Below are 18,005 nucleotides of genomic sequence, written 5' to 3' on the forward strand. Positions count from 1 at the left end.
AATTGCAATTAGGTTTGTTTTTAAATGTAATGTAATCTTTGTTCATATTCCACCACTTTTTTGGCTTAACATTTCCACTTCTTAGAGCACATTGTACTGCATTATCCACTCACGGTGTCTGCAGTGAGATCAAAGTAATCAAAATGGAAGCCCCACCACACAAAAAACTTACCTCTTTTTCACATCTTGACTATTTGACCTGCCTGATGCCAAAAGCCAAGTCCAGTGGTGTGTCCCAGGTCTACAGAAACTCTATTGAAAAAGTTATTGTACTGATAAAGGAAAATATTTGTAGCTCAGGGTTGAAATGAGGGATCCTTGATGCTCTCTGAGCTTGGTTGTTTTCTTTCAGATGTTTGGTTGATGGATGTTTAGATAACACCATCAGTGCTCCCATGTCACACGTTATTGTTCCCCCCATAAACTTGAAAGAGATGGTGCTGTGTTTATTAGTGATGTATATTTGGTTGCCAGGGGCTACAAGAGGCTTCTGGCCATTGAAATTCCAAGCAGGAGAATGGGCCAATGCACAAGTCACTCCATGAAGAAAGGAGAGTTGGAAGAATACCAGGTAAGAGGCATTCATTGGTTTTCACCATTATTCATGCCTTGTCAAAGGCAGGCATGTAGAACAGTTACCTTCCAAATGTTTGGGTACCAAGGACTAGTTCTGTAGGGGGGGGAAACATCCATGGATCAGGAAGGCATGGTTTCATGCACTACTTAGATCCCGCATATGCGCAGATGAAGCTTTGTTAGCTTGTGCCACCCAGTTCGTGACAGGCCATTGACTGGTACCAGTCTGAGGCCCAGGAGTTGGTCACCCTTGATGTAGAATACAAAATCATATTCAGGTAAGTGGTGTCATGTCATCTTGACAAAAACCGAGAACCTATTTCATATCCAACCAGTAAGAAGCCACATGTTGATGTGGTTGAAATGGCTGCCTCCCTTGTATGTCCAACTATAGTATATAGGTAGGTTGATTGAAGATTTCTCCAGAATAAACAAAAATGAGGCCCAGACAAGTTAAGGCAGAGATGGATAACCGGTTGGTCCAGTTTTGGGAAGCAGAAGGCCAAAGAGCCAATGATTCAGTAGATTCATCAAGCCAGACAGGTCACAGAGTATCATGTTTTGGGCCTTATCAAATCCTTTATTTTCAACCACAAGGAAAATATATCTTTGTTTTTACTGGTTTGCCCCATAAGTTCAGCAGTCCAGTTTCTGGAAAGACTGGGGAATGAAGGAACATACACAATCCATTGTTTGCAAGTTGCCCATCCTTCCATTGTTGTTAGTTGCAAAGGCGTGCCTGACCCATCGCGACCCCATGGACAACATTCCTCCAGGCCTTTTTGTCCTCTTCTATTACCTGGAGTCCATTTAGACCAGTGACGTGCAGTCAGGTGAGGCAAGTGAGGCACAGCCTAACCTCTCATCATCAGGGCAGCGAGTCATTAGATGGGAAACTTGCCTTTTGGGAGGAATGACCCAGCTTGGCTCCCGCTTTCGATCTGCCACCCAACGACCGAACGGAGAAGCGAAGAGGCAGGAGAGACAAAGCAGGAGCCAAGCCGAGTCATTCCTTCCAAGAGGCAAGTTTCCTATCGAATGACTCGCTGCCCTAGACTCGAGGGGGGGGAGAGGCTTCCTCTGCTCCGTCCGCTCCCCATCTGCACTGCCCTCGCCCGACAAGCGTGCCCCGGATTCCGCACAGCTCTGGCAGGCGGTGCCGTGGCCGAATCCCAGGGCGGAGGGTGGCAGGTCGCAACTGAGCATGCCTGACTGTGGAATTCTGGGAGTTGAAGTCCACAAGTCTAAAAAAATTGCTGCCTCACCAGGTATAAACCTCACCGTATGTCACTGATTTAGACTCACTGATTAAGTGACTGCTTCAGTGACTCCATCCAGCCATCTTATTCTCTGCCATTCCCTTCTTCTTTTGCCCTCAGTCTTTCCCAGCATTAGGCTCTTCTCCAGTGACTCCTTCAGTTAGGAATACACAAATCTTTCATGCAGCCTGCTGAAGAGGATCCTATACCTCCCTTTCAGGAGATCACATGACTCTGAATATGAATAGCTGAGGAGCAACAGGATAAGAAGAATATTGCTCTAATGCTATGCTCCTGGGCTTCCCAGATATTCCCAGATAATGAAACTGGATGCTGCAATAGGTAGGCTTTTTATTAACCCATCTTAAATCTACTGAGATGGCTCTATCCAGAACAGAGAGCTCATGTTCAGGCCCTGCATCTTCATAGCAGGATGCTTGTTTTGTTTCTCTTGACCTACAGGTAAGAGTCTCCTAAAGCCACATGACTGTTCTCTTACCTCTCTGATAAATTCCACACATTTTATGAAAACATTATTTTAACTTTCTTAGGATATCACAAATAAAGGCAAAGGGAGGCGTCTCACATTTATCTTATGTATTCCTATGTTGAAAACCAGGTGATTTGTGCCAACGCTGGCTGATAGGCCAAATGTATGGTTGCATTTACATTTATTTTTTGTGTCTGTGCATGTTTAAAATAAGCAGATAAGTTATCTCTATCCTTCTATCCCATCACACTGGAAATAGAAATAAGGATGGCTCATTTTGTAGTATGACATCTTTGTCATTTCCTGCAGGTGTTGACATTTCTCACCAAAGGAGAAATACTTCGGTAAGTTGATATTTAATTTTATTTCACATAGTCTGAGTTTTGCTATAAGTAAAAAGGCCAAACCAGATCAGAGCAGTTGTGGGCGAAAGAAGCTGACATTAGTATTCTAATCTAAACTGGATGCCCAGTTTTTGTTCTAGAGTTTTAAAAAAGTGGGGAAGTCAGGGATGTTAAGGACATCTTTAAAGTCAAAGCAATTTTGCCCCAGGTTAGTGATTTGAGTCATCAATGAATAAAGTTATATGGTTTAATGAGAAATAAGAAACTCTTGTTCTCACAGTAGGAGCTGGAATCATGTTTTGCTTTTCTGGTTTGCCAGGGGATGGCAAAAATTGCAGCCAATTAGCAATGATGCTACTAGAGGACTATGTGTGTGAAATGTTTGGTCTTTTGTTGTTTGTTTTGAGGTGGGCTTTCAAAGTGTAAAATCAATCCCTTAAACCATTGTAAGACTAGTCATTAATTTTGACCTTCAAGAGCTGAAAACACACAATATTGATATTTTGGCTACATCCCGAGGGAGTGAGGAGGTAGGCAAATACATCTATCATACTTCTTGCATGGTGTAAGTTGCTTGAATTTTAGGAGCTATAATTGCCTTTCATAGTTAGCTGTGAAGAACTAATCCATTAGCCATCTAAGCGTTATTTACATTCTTAAAGGGCTCTATTGATGAAAGCAGGTAGCTCAATTTGAAGCCATATACTAGTTAGCACATAAATTTAGTTTTCAGGCAGAGGATTCACCCAGCTTGAACTAATCTGTGATATACTTTAGGGTTCTGGTGCAGTGGTGGGCTTCCATTTTTTTTTACTACCAGTTCGCTCATGCATGCACGCACATGATGCTTCTGCGCATGTGCAAAAGCATCCGGGCGGGTGGGCAGAGCCTCACACTGCTGCCCGATCCGGGCCAATCCCGGAGCAACCTACCTCTGTTATGGTGTCAGCAGAGAGCTTTCTAACAAGTAGACTGATCCAGTAAATTAGGACCTTGGCGAATTTTTCTTAGTTCAGAATGAAGTCTATCAAAAACAAAAAAGCACTTGATGGAATTTCAGCAAATGAAATCAGGACAGGCTTATTCCAGAGTAAAAACAGTGCTATTAGAAGACACTGTTTCTTAGTAGTATGAAAGCAGAGTTTCTTATTTTATTGGGAGCCTAATTGGTATTTATTTGCCTTTGAATTAATTTGGATTCTTGGTGACAATATATACAAATCTATTAAGTTTTCCAAGCAATGTTCTTGCTTACTACTTTCAAAGTATTCACCATTGCCTTCTTCCTAAAACTGAGAGAACACGTGGCCCAAAATACATTAATTTGATGGCATGTGTTGAGTTTTATGGTTGCAGTGAAATTATTCAGTTAATAAAGTGGAAGTTTGCAAGAACCAGCTTTTCTGATTACCGGTTACTTCCTATTTTCCCTTCTAAAAATACAAAAGAGAAAATATTTTTGAATATGGTTTGAAATATTCATGAGTTAGCGTTAGTAAATGCTCGAGCAAACTGTGAGAGAAACTTATTTGAGTTCAGAGGATTTGGTACTTTTCATGTCTTGCTTCGGGTATTGGATGTACTTCTTCATGTTTCACCAAGACACTTAGATCTTTTTCACAAATGCTGTTGTCCCACATTGGTCTCCTTCATTTCATGCTTTTAATTAGTCCTACCCAAATATGGTACTTGTATTTGTCCTTCTGAAATCCCTGTTGTTGGCCTTTGTCCATTCTTTTAAGTGTTCAAGATCAGTGGTGGGTTGCAGGCGGTACGCCCTGGTACGTGCTCACCGGTGCCTGCCGGAAGCAGCAGCCACCGTACCGGAATGGTGCTTTGGAGGGCCCGCCCATCCCTCGTTTCTTACCTGTATTTGAAGGAAACAGGCCATCTGTGCATGCATGCGCAGCATAAGGCGCCCACGTGACGCTCCACCGAGCAGCTGGAGCATCACAAGCGGTGGGTACGCATGCACACCCGTGGTGCACACCCAGCTCCCGTTGCAGTGCACCGGTTGCAACAGGAGCCGAGACCCATTACTGTTCAAGATTATCCTAACTTTTGATATTGTTCTTTAAGAGGTTTGATAAATTAATAATCAGTTTTTGTAACACTTTATCCAAGTGGCTGATAAATAAGGTGAACATTATAAGTGCTAAAATGGAGTCCCACAGTATGTCACTTGCCACTTCCTTTTATCTTGATGCTGAGTCCTTGATAAAGATGATTAGGGGACTGGAGACTAAAACATATGAAGAACGGTTGCAGGAACTGGGTATGTTTAGCTTAAGAGAAAGAAGGACTAGGGGAGACATGATAGCAGTGTTCCAATATCTCAGGGGTTGCCACAAAGAAGAGGGAGTCAAACTATTCTCCAAGGCACCTGAGGGTAGAACAAGAAGCAATGGGTGGAAACTAATCAAGGAGAGAAGCAACTTAGAACTGAGGAGAAATTCCCTGACAGTTAGAACAATTAATCAGTGGAACAGCTTGCCTCCAGAAGTTGTGAATGCCCCAACACTGGAAGTCTTTAAGAAGATGTTGGATAGCTATTTGTCTGAAACGGTATAGGGTTTCCTGCCTAGGCAGGGGGTTGGACTAGAAGACGTCCAAGGTCCCTTCCAACTCTACTATTGTATTGTATTGTATTATAAACACTCACTGGGTATATATTTGTTAAACCAATTCTGTATCCATTCAGTGGTAGAATAATCCAGCTCACATTATCTGATCCTCTTTACAAGGATCTTAAAAGAGACTTCATTCAATTCTTTGCTGAAGTTAAGGTTATTACAGAATCGAAGCAGTACTTGTAAGAACTATCTTTGCAATAAGTTGTTTGCTTTCGATAGTCTTCCTTCTTTTCCCAGATCCTTCACTAGAAAGAAGTGAATAAAACACTAATTATTCTCCCAACTCCTTCAACTTCCTGGCTTGTTCTTTACAGTATCTTGCAGCATCTTTGGATCTGTGACCATTTATGTTATTTGTTCCCAGGTGGAGGTGTAGATATTTGTCAAAGGGCTTAAATAATCTTTGAGCTTTTCTATTACATCTTGAGTGTGTCCCCAGGAAGGGAACACACTTCTCTAGATCTGAAGGTAATCAATGGACTACACAAAATTGTGTAGCAGCAGTCAAAATTTAGTTGCTACACTATCAATAAAAACAGTATACCAATGCTCTTATTAGCAGAAGCAGTATAAAAAGTATTCTTCATTAGTGACAGAACCAGCAACACACAGCTAGCAGAATTTATTTATTTTTGTGCATGTGTGTGTGTATCAACAACCTATCCCATCCAGAATTAATGTTATGGGGTGGGGTAACAGAAAGGGAGAAAACCTTCCTTAAAAAAAAAAAACAAGAGTAGAGCTCTTTCAAAAGGAGCATTAAGCCCACATATATAAAAATGGCCACATGAATCCAATAAGTACTTTGGTTAAGCATCACAAGGCAAAGTATTACATGGCCAGTAGACACAAACACATTAACAGAAGGCAAGCAGATAACAAGACCTGGCAATGGTTAAGAGCAGGAAAGTTGAAGAAAGAGACAGAGGGTCTAACTGTGGTTGCACAAGACCAAACCTCAAGAACAAATGCACACAAAGATAGCATTTAGAAGACAGCGACAGACAGTAAATGTCCTCTCCACAAAGAAGCTGAAGAAACAGTGGCCTACCTAGTTAGTTGTTGTAAGAAGATCGCACACACTGGTTACAAACAACAGCATGACAAAGTAGTAAGAATAGTGCATTGGAATAGCTACAAGAAATACCACTTGCCTATAAAGAAGGATTGGTGGGAATACAAAATATACAGAGTAATAAAAAATGAAGTGCTTTGGGACAAGCCTTTGCCACATAACTCCCCAGACTTAACAATTGTCAATAAGAGAGACAAAAATGCCTGTATAATGGACATGGCAGTATGTGGAGACAACAGAATGGAATCGAAATCACTAGGGGGGAGGGGGAGGGAATCACAAAATGCAAAGATCTGCAAATAGGACATAAAAATAATACCAATAGTGATAGGCGTCTTGGGTGCAATCCCCAAAGTATTGGAACTTCCCTTTATTAACACTAATAGCATAGATAAAATCATCACCAGTCAATTATAAAAGGCAGCTTTACTGGGAACAACTTATATCCTGCAATGATTCCTTTAACACCATCAAACCTCCCTATTCCAGTTCCTTAGAAAAGACTGTAATTGGATAAAAAGGCCAAATCTGGTATAAATATTTGGACAGGTAAAGGTAAAGGTTCCCCTCGCACATATATGCTAGTCATTCCCAACTCTAGGGGGTGGTGCTCATCTCCGTTTCAAAGCCGAAGAGCCAGCTCTGTCCGAAGACATATCTGTGGTCATGATTAAACACCCAAGGTGTTTCCCATCAGAGGTGGGTTGTTCCCGGTTGGGCCCGGATCGGGTGAACTGGTAGTAGCGGTGGCGGTAGGCTCTGCCCATCCGAATGGACGCTTCTGCACATGCGCAGAACTGCCACGAGTGTGCGAGCACATGCAGAAGTGAAATGATAGATAAAAAAGTTAGAAACCCACCACTGCTTCCCACCAAAGGTGGTTCCTATTTTTCTACTTGCATTTTTTACATGCTTTCGAACTGCTAGGTTGGCAGAAGCTGGGACAAGTAACAGGAGCTCACTCCATTATGCTGCGCTAGGGATTCGAACCACTGAACTGCTGACCTTTCTGATCGACAAGCTGAAGTCTTAGCCACTGCGTCCCTGGATGACTGTACAGTAATTAAACAATAGATCCCCAGTGAGGCACTACCTTGATGTGGTGGAGGACTTGTGTGCTTCAGGATGAGAGCTATGCCAAGGTTCAATCATACTGGACAGGTCCTATCAGAGGATCATAATATAGTAGTGGATTGGAAACCCTAGATAGTGTGGCCAGAAAATGAGTGACAATGAATCATACCCTTCATCCGGCCAGCTATGCCGACCGTTTCTCTTTACCAAGGAGCATAATAGGTATGGAATGTTGCAAGTATCCCAACCAGTTAAAGAAGAAAAAAGGGCATTGGAAGAATATCTGAAGAACAGCGAAGAAGATGCACTGAGGGTAGCAATCCAGGAAGGCTTACTGAATACCATTGAGACCAAACTAGCCTAATGAGAAAGATCAGATGAAAAACAGAAAAGAAACACAACGAGGCAAAGCATTACATGGCACATACACACAAACACAACTAGAAGGCAAAGGTAGGGATTTGAAAAATATTTTCTTTTCTGAAGTCATACCTTCAATTTCTTTGATTCCCAGTTTCTTCTTCTTCTTCTTTTCGTCCTGTGTGTAACTGCTTACTGTCAAAAGTATTACATAATGGGCACGTATGAATGTCTGGATGGTTGACTCTGATTTAGTCCTGTTGCTTTGTGGAGTTTGGATGGCTTCAAATGGTTAGGTAATGTGGTGAATTTTAATATGTTAAATATTCATGTAATTGCTGTTTTAGTGTGATGTTTTCATAAGTAGTGGGGGAGTGGGCTTTGTAAAGCCTTGTGAAAGGAGTCGAGAATTTAAAATCAACATGCAAAATAGGGTTTATGGCAGCCTTGACAGCTAAGGACTGTATCAGCCCACCCATTGCTTTTTTCCATTTGCAGGATCCATGAAACTTTTTGTAGTTCATGCCCCCAAGGAAAAGATTACAGGAAAGAAAAACTCACAGCGGAGCAGGTGTGTAGCTGGCCACAGCTGAAGGTAAGCCTGAACACTTGCTAGCAAAAAAAGAAGAGTTTATGGACAGTATTCTCTGAATGAGAAGTTTAATTGTTTCTCAGTATAGATCGAAGGAGGGACTCGGTGGCTAGGATGCTGAGCTTGTCGATAGAAAGGTTGGCAGTTCAGTGGTTCGAATCCCTAGCGCAGCATAACGGAGTGAGCTCCCGTTACTTGTTCCAGCTTCTGCCAACTTAGCAGTGCAAAAGCATGTAAAAATGCAAGTAGAAAAATAGGAACCACCTTTGGTGGGAAGGTAACAGCACTCCGTGTGCCTTCGGCATTTAGTCTTGCTGGCTATGTGACCAAGAAGACATCTTCAGACAGTGCTGGCTCTTCGGCTTTGAAATGGAAATGAGCACCGCCCCCCAGAGTCGGGAACAACTAGCACATATGTGCAAGGGAACCGTTACCTATAGGGTGAAGGAGAGATATAATAGGGAACTTTTCCTGCTGCCCAGAAAGGCAGAGTCATACCAACCAGATGTTTTGCTAAATTGTTCTTTTCCTTCTGTTGCCTAGATCACTTCTGCCAGTCAGCCCCCTTTTTCTAACAGAAGTATTTCCTTTCCCCACCAAGCCGTGGTGGCGCAATGGTTAGAATGCAGAATTGCAGACAAATTATACCCACAACCAGAAGTTCAATTCTGACCAGCAAAAGATTGACTCAACCTTCCATCATTCTGAAATCAGTAAAATGAGGACCCAGATTGTTGGGGGAGCAATATGCTGATTCTGTAAACCTCTCAGGATATGTTGTAAATCACCATGAAGCAGTATAATGCCATTGCTATTGCTATTTACTGAACTGTACAGTTCATGGAATCAATTTATGAAAGAGGAACATTGTTGTATATTCTTCCTTCATAGCCATGAATGCCGTTCCTGCATGCTAGCATTTGTTACGGTACATGCTATTCTTGGATACCTTTTCACTGTAAAATGAAAAGAAGCCCAGTTTAGCATTATGGAGGCATATACTATATACTGCACAATAATCCAGAACGACACTGTACATAGTCATCTTGATGACACTGTACATAGTCATCTTGATCTATTAACTGTAATAAGCCTGGGCTGTGTGATGACAGATAATAGGACTTGCAGTCCAAAATTAACCTATCAAAATTAACCCATCAGATTTATAGTACAAGAAGAACGAAGACACTCTATTCAGCAATCCAGTTTATGCTACTGGTAACTAATGACCACAACTGAATCCAGAATTTTGGTTGGAAGTTTTGTTCATCAAGTGAGAAGCTAGCCTTGAAGAAGATTGCCTATGCTAGTTTCCTGCCCAGGAAGGCAATTTTCCTCAAGCCTAGAGAAACAATCTTTCTCAAAGCTATTCAGGAATAAGGAAGTCATCCAGCAGAGTTCCAGTTCTGTCAAACTATTCACTAAGTCTGCATTACTATTACTATTAATCTTCTCATAATTCGTATCACCCATTTACTCCCACTTATGACTGTAACTTTGTTGTTTGTATCCTTACAATTTATATCGATTGTTTCCTAGTATGATTTGATAGCTTATTTGTACCCTATGACTTAAGTGTTGTACCTTATTATTCGTGACAAGTGTATCTTTTCTTTTATGTACACTGAGAGCATATGCACCAAAGACAAATTCCTTATGTGTCCAATCACACTTGGCCAATAAAGAATTCTATTCTATTCTATCCTATCCTATCTTATCCTATCTCATATGGGGCCAGTGTGCTGTTAGCAACTGCAGGGAAAGAGAAGAGTAAATGGACTTAGATGCAGTGGGGCAGGGAGGAGGCTCAGACCACTTGGAATTGGTGGGGAGGCAATAGAGGGACAAGGCCATGTTAGGATTGGGGAAGAATTGCAACTGCTTCTACAGTTATTAAGGTAGGTGTGCAGCTAAAAACCCAAATTTTGATCACATGACCACAGAAATATTGCAAAGGTCAGAACTTCTGGCAGGGGTCATAAGCGCCTTTTGTTCAGCAATTGCTGAGTTAACAGTTGTTAAGTCAAGGGCTAGCTGTATTCACAGATTGGGAAGGGATTCTTCTTTCTCTCTTCTTCTTTTTATTATTTTATGAATTCCTTAGATCAGGCAACTTTAAGACTTGTGGACTTCAACTCCCAGAATTCCTCAGCCAGCAAAGCAGAATGAGTATTGAAAGCATGATTGAGATGGCCAAGTAAGGAGAATGTAAAACCGGAGGAGGAGACTATCTATTATACTCTGTATAATTTATATTACATCTGAAGAGTTGACTAACCTCTTGAACAGGGGTCTCCGACCTTGGCAACTTTAAAAACTTTGGACCAGTAAAGCTGGCTGAGGAACTCTGGGAGTTGAAGTCCACAAGTCTTAAAGCTGCCAAGGTTGGAGACCTCTGCCTTAGATGATAGATAACTTCATCTGAAATACAGCTGTAGGAATGAATTGGCCATAGTGGTTCAATACTGAACTTAGTTCTCCAGGGGCAAAGCATGTGCATATTAATTCCATTTACAAAACTACATTCAACTCTACTTCATTTCTATCAGAACATCTGGTCCTTTCCCTTCAACACAACTGCAGAAATTAAAATGGTGCTTCCCCAAGTTCCAAACTACATACAGTATATTATTCCATCCCCACAAACCTATGTCCAGGAAGAATATCTTGTCCCATGTTTCAGATAAAAGACCCATTAATACAACACTTCCTCCACCATTATTGGTTGAACTGAAGTCCAAACCTAGATGTTTTTGTCATTTGATGCATTGTTCTCCTGACAACATTGCAGCCTCAACCTTTGCAGCTTACGCTCCAATTTTAGCAGGAAGAGTCCTGGGTTAATTTATTTTTAAAATGAAAAGTTGTTTGGGGTGCTTTTGGAAATACATTTCTGATTACTTTGTGACGGCGTTGTGTCACCAGTGCACACATACAGCTTAATGAGTCCACGTGAACACCAAAAAGTTCTATGCATTGTTCACACCTTTGCCATTTCACACATCACAGATGCTGAGGGATATTTTGAACTTGATAACACATTGTAGAACGTTTATATTTTTGCAGCAGATTTTTTTTTTTACCAAAGAGCATTAATTTTGTGGGCTTTTAAAAGCACGGATAGAAAGCTTGTATAGCAAAGGAATACAGCAGCAGCTAACGCAACTTTAATATACAGATTCGGATCATACCTCCTATTTAATGCAGGAAAGCTAAAGCTTGATAATCTTAACAAATGGCTGTCTAATCCCTGATAAAAACCTTCAGCAGTGCAAATGGAGATGTCTATATTGGAGATAGACTGGATATGAGACTATAAGCTTGTCATACTTTCATTGGTGAAGTGTTAGAGAGAGATGGCTCATTCCTCAGATACTTGTATCTTTAACAGCCCATAAGCTCTACTGGCCTTAAAAACAGCTTCAAAAAAGTAGGCTGTAATGCAGGGGTGGGTTCCTGCCAGTTCTAACCTCTTCTATAGAAGAGGTTCCACAAATCTGCAGTGCTGTTTAGAACCGGTTCCAGCTCCCTCCCCCCGCCCGTCTGGACATCATCAAGATGAAGAGCGAGAGGAGGAATTCTGGAAGTCCACAAGTCTTAAAGCTATCGAGTTTGAACACCCCTGGGGTTTTTTTCTAAAGGGTTAGGGGTGAAAGGATCTGGTAACTTGACAGCTTTAAGACTTGCACACTTCAATGCCAGAGTTCCTGGAGGAGGAATTCTGGGAGTTGAAGTCCACATGTCTTAAAGCTATCAAGTTTGAACACCCCTGGGGGTTTTTTCTAAGGGGTTAAGGGCGCAAGGATCTTGTAACTTGACAGCTTTAAGACTTCCGTGCTTCAAATGCCAGAGTTTCTGAGCCAACATTTTGGTTGCTAAGCAAGAGCGTTGTTAAGTGAGTTTCACCACATTTGACAAGTTGGCCACGCCCACCCAGTCACATGACTGCCAAGCCATTCCCACTCGGTAACATGGCTGGCAAGCCACTCCCATAAAGCAGGCCACACCTACAGAAGAGGTTCTAATTTTTTTTGAAACCCATCACTGCTGTAATGGAACATTGATTGATTGACTGACTGACTGATTGATTGATTGTCATATAATTGTTGTTGATTCTTAGCAACCACATAGATTTTCTCCATGACGATCTGTTTCTAATCTGGTCTTGTAGTTCTCTTTGCCACCGTAAATGACTCCATCCGCTTTGCCTTTGGATGTCCTCTTTTTCTCTCTACTTTTCCCAGTGTTAGAACTTTCTCCAGAGAGTTAGATCTTCTCACATCATGTTCTAAATAGGATAGTTTGACCTAGGCAATTTGTGCTTGTGTAAGTGAGACTGCTGAATTGACTGATGGAACAATTCAGCAGTTAGACTAAGTTGTAATATTATTTGCTTGACCACAGCTTCATTTGATGTGGGAATTCAATCATTGTGGTTAGTTAACTAGGGTGTAGAGCTTAGAGCAGGGGTGTCCAAACTTGGGAACTTTAAGACTTGTGGACTTCAACTCCCAGAATTCCCCAGCCAGCCATGCTGGCTGGGGAATTCTGGGAGTTGAAGTCCACAAGTCTTAAAGTTCCCAAGTTTGGACACCCCTGGCTTAGAGTCATGTGTGACCCTATATGTGGAGGTGTGCATTGTGCTATATGTGGAGGTGTGCATTGTGCTCTCTTCATCCCCATCTTTCTCCATTTTAAACTCATTTCATGTTTACTTATTGTTTTTATGTTTTAATGTTTTTATTGGCTTTTAATGATGGTGAGCCATTTAGAGTTGCCTCCAGGCATAAGATGAATGAATGAATGAATGAATGAATGAATGAATGAATGAATGAATGAATGAATGAATGAAAGAAAATGAAAATGAAAAACCTACCCATTCTGGATATCATTCCACTACCACTGCCACATTTGGCTGTAAAATCTGGTCCCAATGCTAAATCAGAGGGAACAGAAATCTAATCATAGTCCCAGCTGTCCCGATGAGTTGTTATAGTTTCCTAATATCATCAATAAACAAAACTATTGTGGTCTAATGTATCTAGGAAAGTTGGAGAGGGCAATGTACGGTAGGCAACCACATAAATTCCATTATAGTTTATTACCCTTTTATTTGCTACAGATCTTCTGATGTACATTCAAAAAGAAAATAGTGAGTGGATTACCTATTTTCCTATATCTAAAGGAAAACTAAGATTGTGCAACAATCAAATCCTGATGTCTGCTCAAATCTTGGCAAATATTTCAAAATGTGGATTGGGAATAATTTATATTGGAAACTCTAAAAATGAAAAGAGGAAAGAATAAATTTGGGGTTTTAACCTAATAACCCTCTGTGAAAATACAATAGTTCTTCAAACATCTTTTTTTAAATTGCCTCCTATTCAAGTTTTATTCATGCCATCCTCTACTGAAAACTCATCACTTTCAATTAACTCAAAGCAACCATCCATCTAGGAGCAAGCACAAAAATAAGTTTTTAAAAAAAGTACTGCAGTTTAATGTTTATTTAATTACCTTCTTCATATACAGAACACTGCCAGAGGACAGTTTGGATGGTGGGGAGAGAATTTGTTCTTTATGAGTGTTCCAATTTCTCCATAAATTGGGATCTAAATTAGACTGCATAAGAAGTGCTACCCCAAATCCTAATGGGAGTGGATATGAATTTGCACCTCATGTTGAGATCATTCCTATAGTGTACAAGAGATAGTTGGATTTTATTTATAAGAGGTCATTGGGTTTTATTTATTACAAGCTGATAACCCAGTGTTGCCTGGGTATTTATTTACAGGGGGAACATGTCCAGAGGAAACATAATTTCTAATGTTGGATTTTACCAGATCTTATCAGAGGGAGCCCCCTTGTGAAGTACTGTAAAACCGTTACCATGGCAACTCCACTGCACTGTACAGTAGAAGCCATTTTATGGCAGTACAGTAGAAACCATTTAAGGCACAACAGGCTGTATCTTAACAGAACACACACCCCAAGGGGTGTTAGGGGTGTCTTACCGCACAATATTTTTTTTCCAGAGAGTACGTCATCTGTGTACCAAGTTTGGTTGAAATGGCTCAAGGCGTTCCAAAGTTATGCTGGAACATACACACATATACACACACAGCCATATATATATATACATGTGTGTGTGTGTGTGTGTGTGTGTGTGTGTGTGTGTGTGTGTTACAACCCCTGGTATGCCCAAATATCTAGTCTCCCTTTATTCATTTATCAGCACAAATACAACATATATATATATATATATATATATATATATATATATATATATATATATATATATATATATATATATATATATATATATATATATATATATATATATATATATATATATATATATATATATATATATATATATATATATATATATATATATATATATATATATATATATATATATATATATATATATATAGGCATACCAGGGGTTGTAACACAAACACATACTTATTTCCCTGGCTCAGCTGATAAAGGAGGAGAAGCCTATGGCATAGTGCTAAGACTCCTGCCTAATATGTAATACAGCCCAGGTTCAAATCCCAGTAAGGGTATGGCTAGCTGATGAGAGCTAAATAGCTCGAAATGGATCTATACTAGTCTCCCTTTATTTATTTATCAGCACAAATACAACACAAATATAAAAAGGCAACATTAAAAATAAAAATATGGGTTTCTGCCTGGATGGTTTTCTGTGATGAGCCGAAGGAGAGAAAGAGGGAGGAGTGAGCTCCCTCCCATATTTGGGCATACCAGGGGTTGTAACACAAACACATACTTATTTCCCTGGCTCAGCTGATAAAGGAGGAGAAGCCTGTTGCATAGTGGCTAAGACTCCTGCCTAATATGTAATACAGCCCAGGTTCAAATCCCAGTAAGGGTATGGCTAGCTGATGAGAGCTAAATAGCTCGAAATGGATCTATACTAGTCTCCCTTTATTTATTTATCAGCACAAATACAACATGTGTGTGTGTGTGTGCGCGTGTGTGTGTGTGTGTGTGTGTGTGCGTGTGTGCGTGTGTGCGTTGCATTTGTGCTGATAAATAAATAAAGGGAGACTAGTATAGATCTATTTCAAGCTATTTAGCTCTCACAGTTAGCCATACCCTTACTGGGAATTGAACCTGGGAACCTTATATATATAAGTTAGATTTTATTTATTAAGAAGTTATCTTGTTATCTTGATGCAATGGTTAGAATGCAATGTTGCAGGCTAACTCACTGCTCACTGCCAGGAATTCGATTCTAAACAGCTCAAGGTTGACTCAGCCTTCCACCCTTCCAAGGTTGATAAAATGAGGACTGAGATTGTTGGGAGCAATATGCTGACTCTGTAAACCACTTAGAGTGGGCTGTAGAGCACTATTAAGTGGTATCTAAGTCTAAGTGCTACTGCTATTTATTTAATGTATACTCTGGTTTTCTGGTTATACAATTCCTAAGACAGCTGAATGGAAGATGTTTTGGCCTAGTGGTGATCTCCATGAGATGGAAGTTCCCAGCAGGATCCAGACAAGGGTCTGGGAAGCACAGCAAACTCAGATCTAGTTTCTGGCAGGGGAAGATTCAAATTCTTCCCAAGCAAATTCACCCCAAGGAGCATTTATAGTGCTATGATCCCTGCAAGTTCTGCCCTTGATTAGACATTGGAAAATTTTCTTTCCCTGAAGAATTCATTTGCAGAAAATTGCACACAAACTTGGTGGAGAAAAGGCCTCTTGTGTATAGCCCTTAGCAGCAGAATTTCTTCAAGTGGTAATAGATCCTTTTAGATCATGGTGTGATGGCCTAGTTCATAAAACATGCTAAAGCAATGGTTGGGTTTTTCATAACACATAATACAATCCTGGAGGGATGAGGTGGCTCAGTGGCTAAGACTCTGAGCTTGTGGATCAGAAAGGTCAGCAGTTCGGCAGTCTGAATCCCTAGTGCCGTGTAATGGAGTGAGCTCCTGTTACTTGTCCCAGCTTCTGCCAACCTAGCAGTTCGAAAGCATATAACAATGCAAGTAGAAAAATAGGAGCCATCTTTGGTGGGAAGGTAACAGTGTTCCATGCACCATCGGCGTTTAATCATGCAGGCCACATGACCACAGAGACGTCTTCGGACAGCACTGGCTCTTCAGCTTTGGAACAGAGTTAAACACCACCCCCTAGAGTTGGGAACAACTAGCCCATATGTGCGGGGGGAATCTTTACCTTTACCTAACACAATCCTGTTGTTGTCTTATCCACTATGTTATGCAAACCCAGCCATAGCATTGAATAAAAATCCAGGATTAAACTCAGAAATAGGTACAGGTGGTCCTTGATTTATACCACAGTCCACTTAGTGACTGTGCAAAGTTACAATGGCACTGAAGAAAGTGAACATTTTTCACAGTTATGACCTTTGCAGCATCCCCAGGATCATGTGATCAAAAGTCAGAAGTTTGACAACTGGTTCATACGGATGACCGTTGCTGTGTCCCAAGGTCATTTGATCACCTTTTACGAACTTCTGACAAGCAACGTTAATGGGGAAAACAGATTCACTTAACAACTGGGTTACTAACGTATCAACTGCAGGGACTCACTTAACAACTGAGGCAAGAAAGGTCACAAAATGGAGCAAAACTCAATTAACAAATGTCTCACTTAACAACAGAAATTTACGGCTCAATTGTGATCGTAAATTGAGGGCTACCTGTAATCTAATCTAATCTAATCCAATCTAATCTAAATATATTCACAATCTAGTTCCATCAAGACTCAATATCAGTCCGTGGTCTTTTTGAACCTGCTACTACATCAATATTCCACTTTTTTCTTTTTAATGCTTTCCAGAGCAGTAGCCAAGAATGAGAAAAGTGTGGAGAGCGGGTGATGATTTCCATCTAGCTTGTCTTCTCCTGCAGAAGTTATTCTGGTCAGCCTAAAGGAAGAAAAGCATCAGCAAAAGGGGGCAATAGGTATGGGGATATGGGGCCCTGAAAAGATTTTGCCAAAGACTTCACCAAAGAATTTATGAACCAAGAATGGTTGTTTTGAATTAGTATGATGCATTTATTAGAAGAGTTGCACTAGCTTGTGGGAAGAAGCTGAGAGAAGGACACTGGAAGCATGGAGGCTGATTGGAATGATGGTTTATTGATGAAGCAGAACCATAAGGGTTTGTGGTTCTGAACAGCTGACAAGATGGAGTTGAGGGTGGGGGTGGGTGTTATACCTTCTTTGAGCTTTGCATCTGAGCTTCCTGTTCCTGTGCAAGAACAGGTATTCTATTGGCTGTTGTCAGAATCCTATTGGGTCATGTAGCGGTTATGTAGGGGTCATAATTGGCTCTACAGGCAAAAAAGGAAGTGCAAATCCTAGATCCTTGTCTGAGCTAATCTGGTTTACCTCTGGTTTATTGTTTTTCTGAGGTCCCAGGTGAAATTTGGACAGCTCTGGGATGATGCAATGAAGGGGCTTGTGTTCTGAAACGGTGTTGCACAATTCCTATTGTGGCTTAATGGCTTTCATTCTGTTTTGGATCTTGAGTGAGGGGGGCTGCTTCTGCTTCAAAAAAAATGTTTCTCCATTTCTCCCTTTGGGGAAATATA

The 18,005-nt window shown here is 40.8% G+C and overlaps 1 protein-coding gene across 2 annotated transcripts in view; it reads left to right on the plus strand.

Moving 5' to 3' along the window:
* Window positions 1-517: 517 nt before the first annotated feature.
* The window catches only part of CIB4 (calcium and integrin binding family member 4), a gene marked incomplete at its 5' end in the record, with an annotated part of 50,186 nt that continues 32,698 nt past the window's right edge, over window positions 518-18,005 (plus strand). Inside the window, 3 exons of one of the 2 annotated variants that reach the window (XM_081944319.1) lie at window positions 518-571; window positions 2,635-2,669; window positions 8,310-8,406. In XM_081944319.1, coding sequence (XP_081800445.1) covers window positions 518-571; window positions 2,635-2,669; window positions 8,310-8,406 — 186 coding nt within the window. The remainder of the gene's footprint in view (window positions 572-2,634; window positions 2,670-8,309; window positions 8,407-18,005) is intronic. The other variant, XM_081944318.1, reaches the window with a different exon arrangement.

This window comes from Natrix helvetica (genome assembly GCF_964273705.1).
Source record: "Natrix helvetica genome assembly, chromosome: 2".
NCBI classification, from domain to species: domain Eukaryota; kingdom Metazoa; phylum Chordata; class Lepidosauria; order Squamata; family Natricidae; genus Natrix; species Natrix helvetica.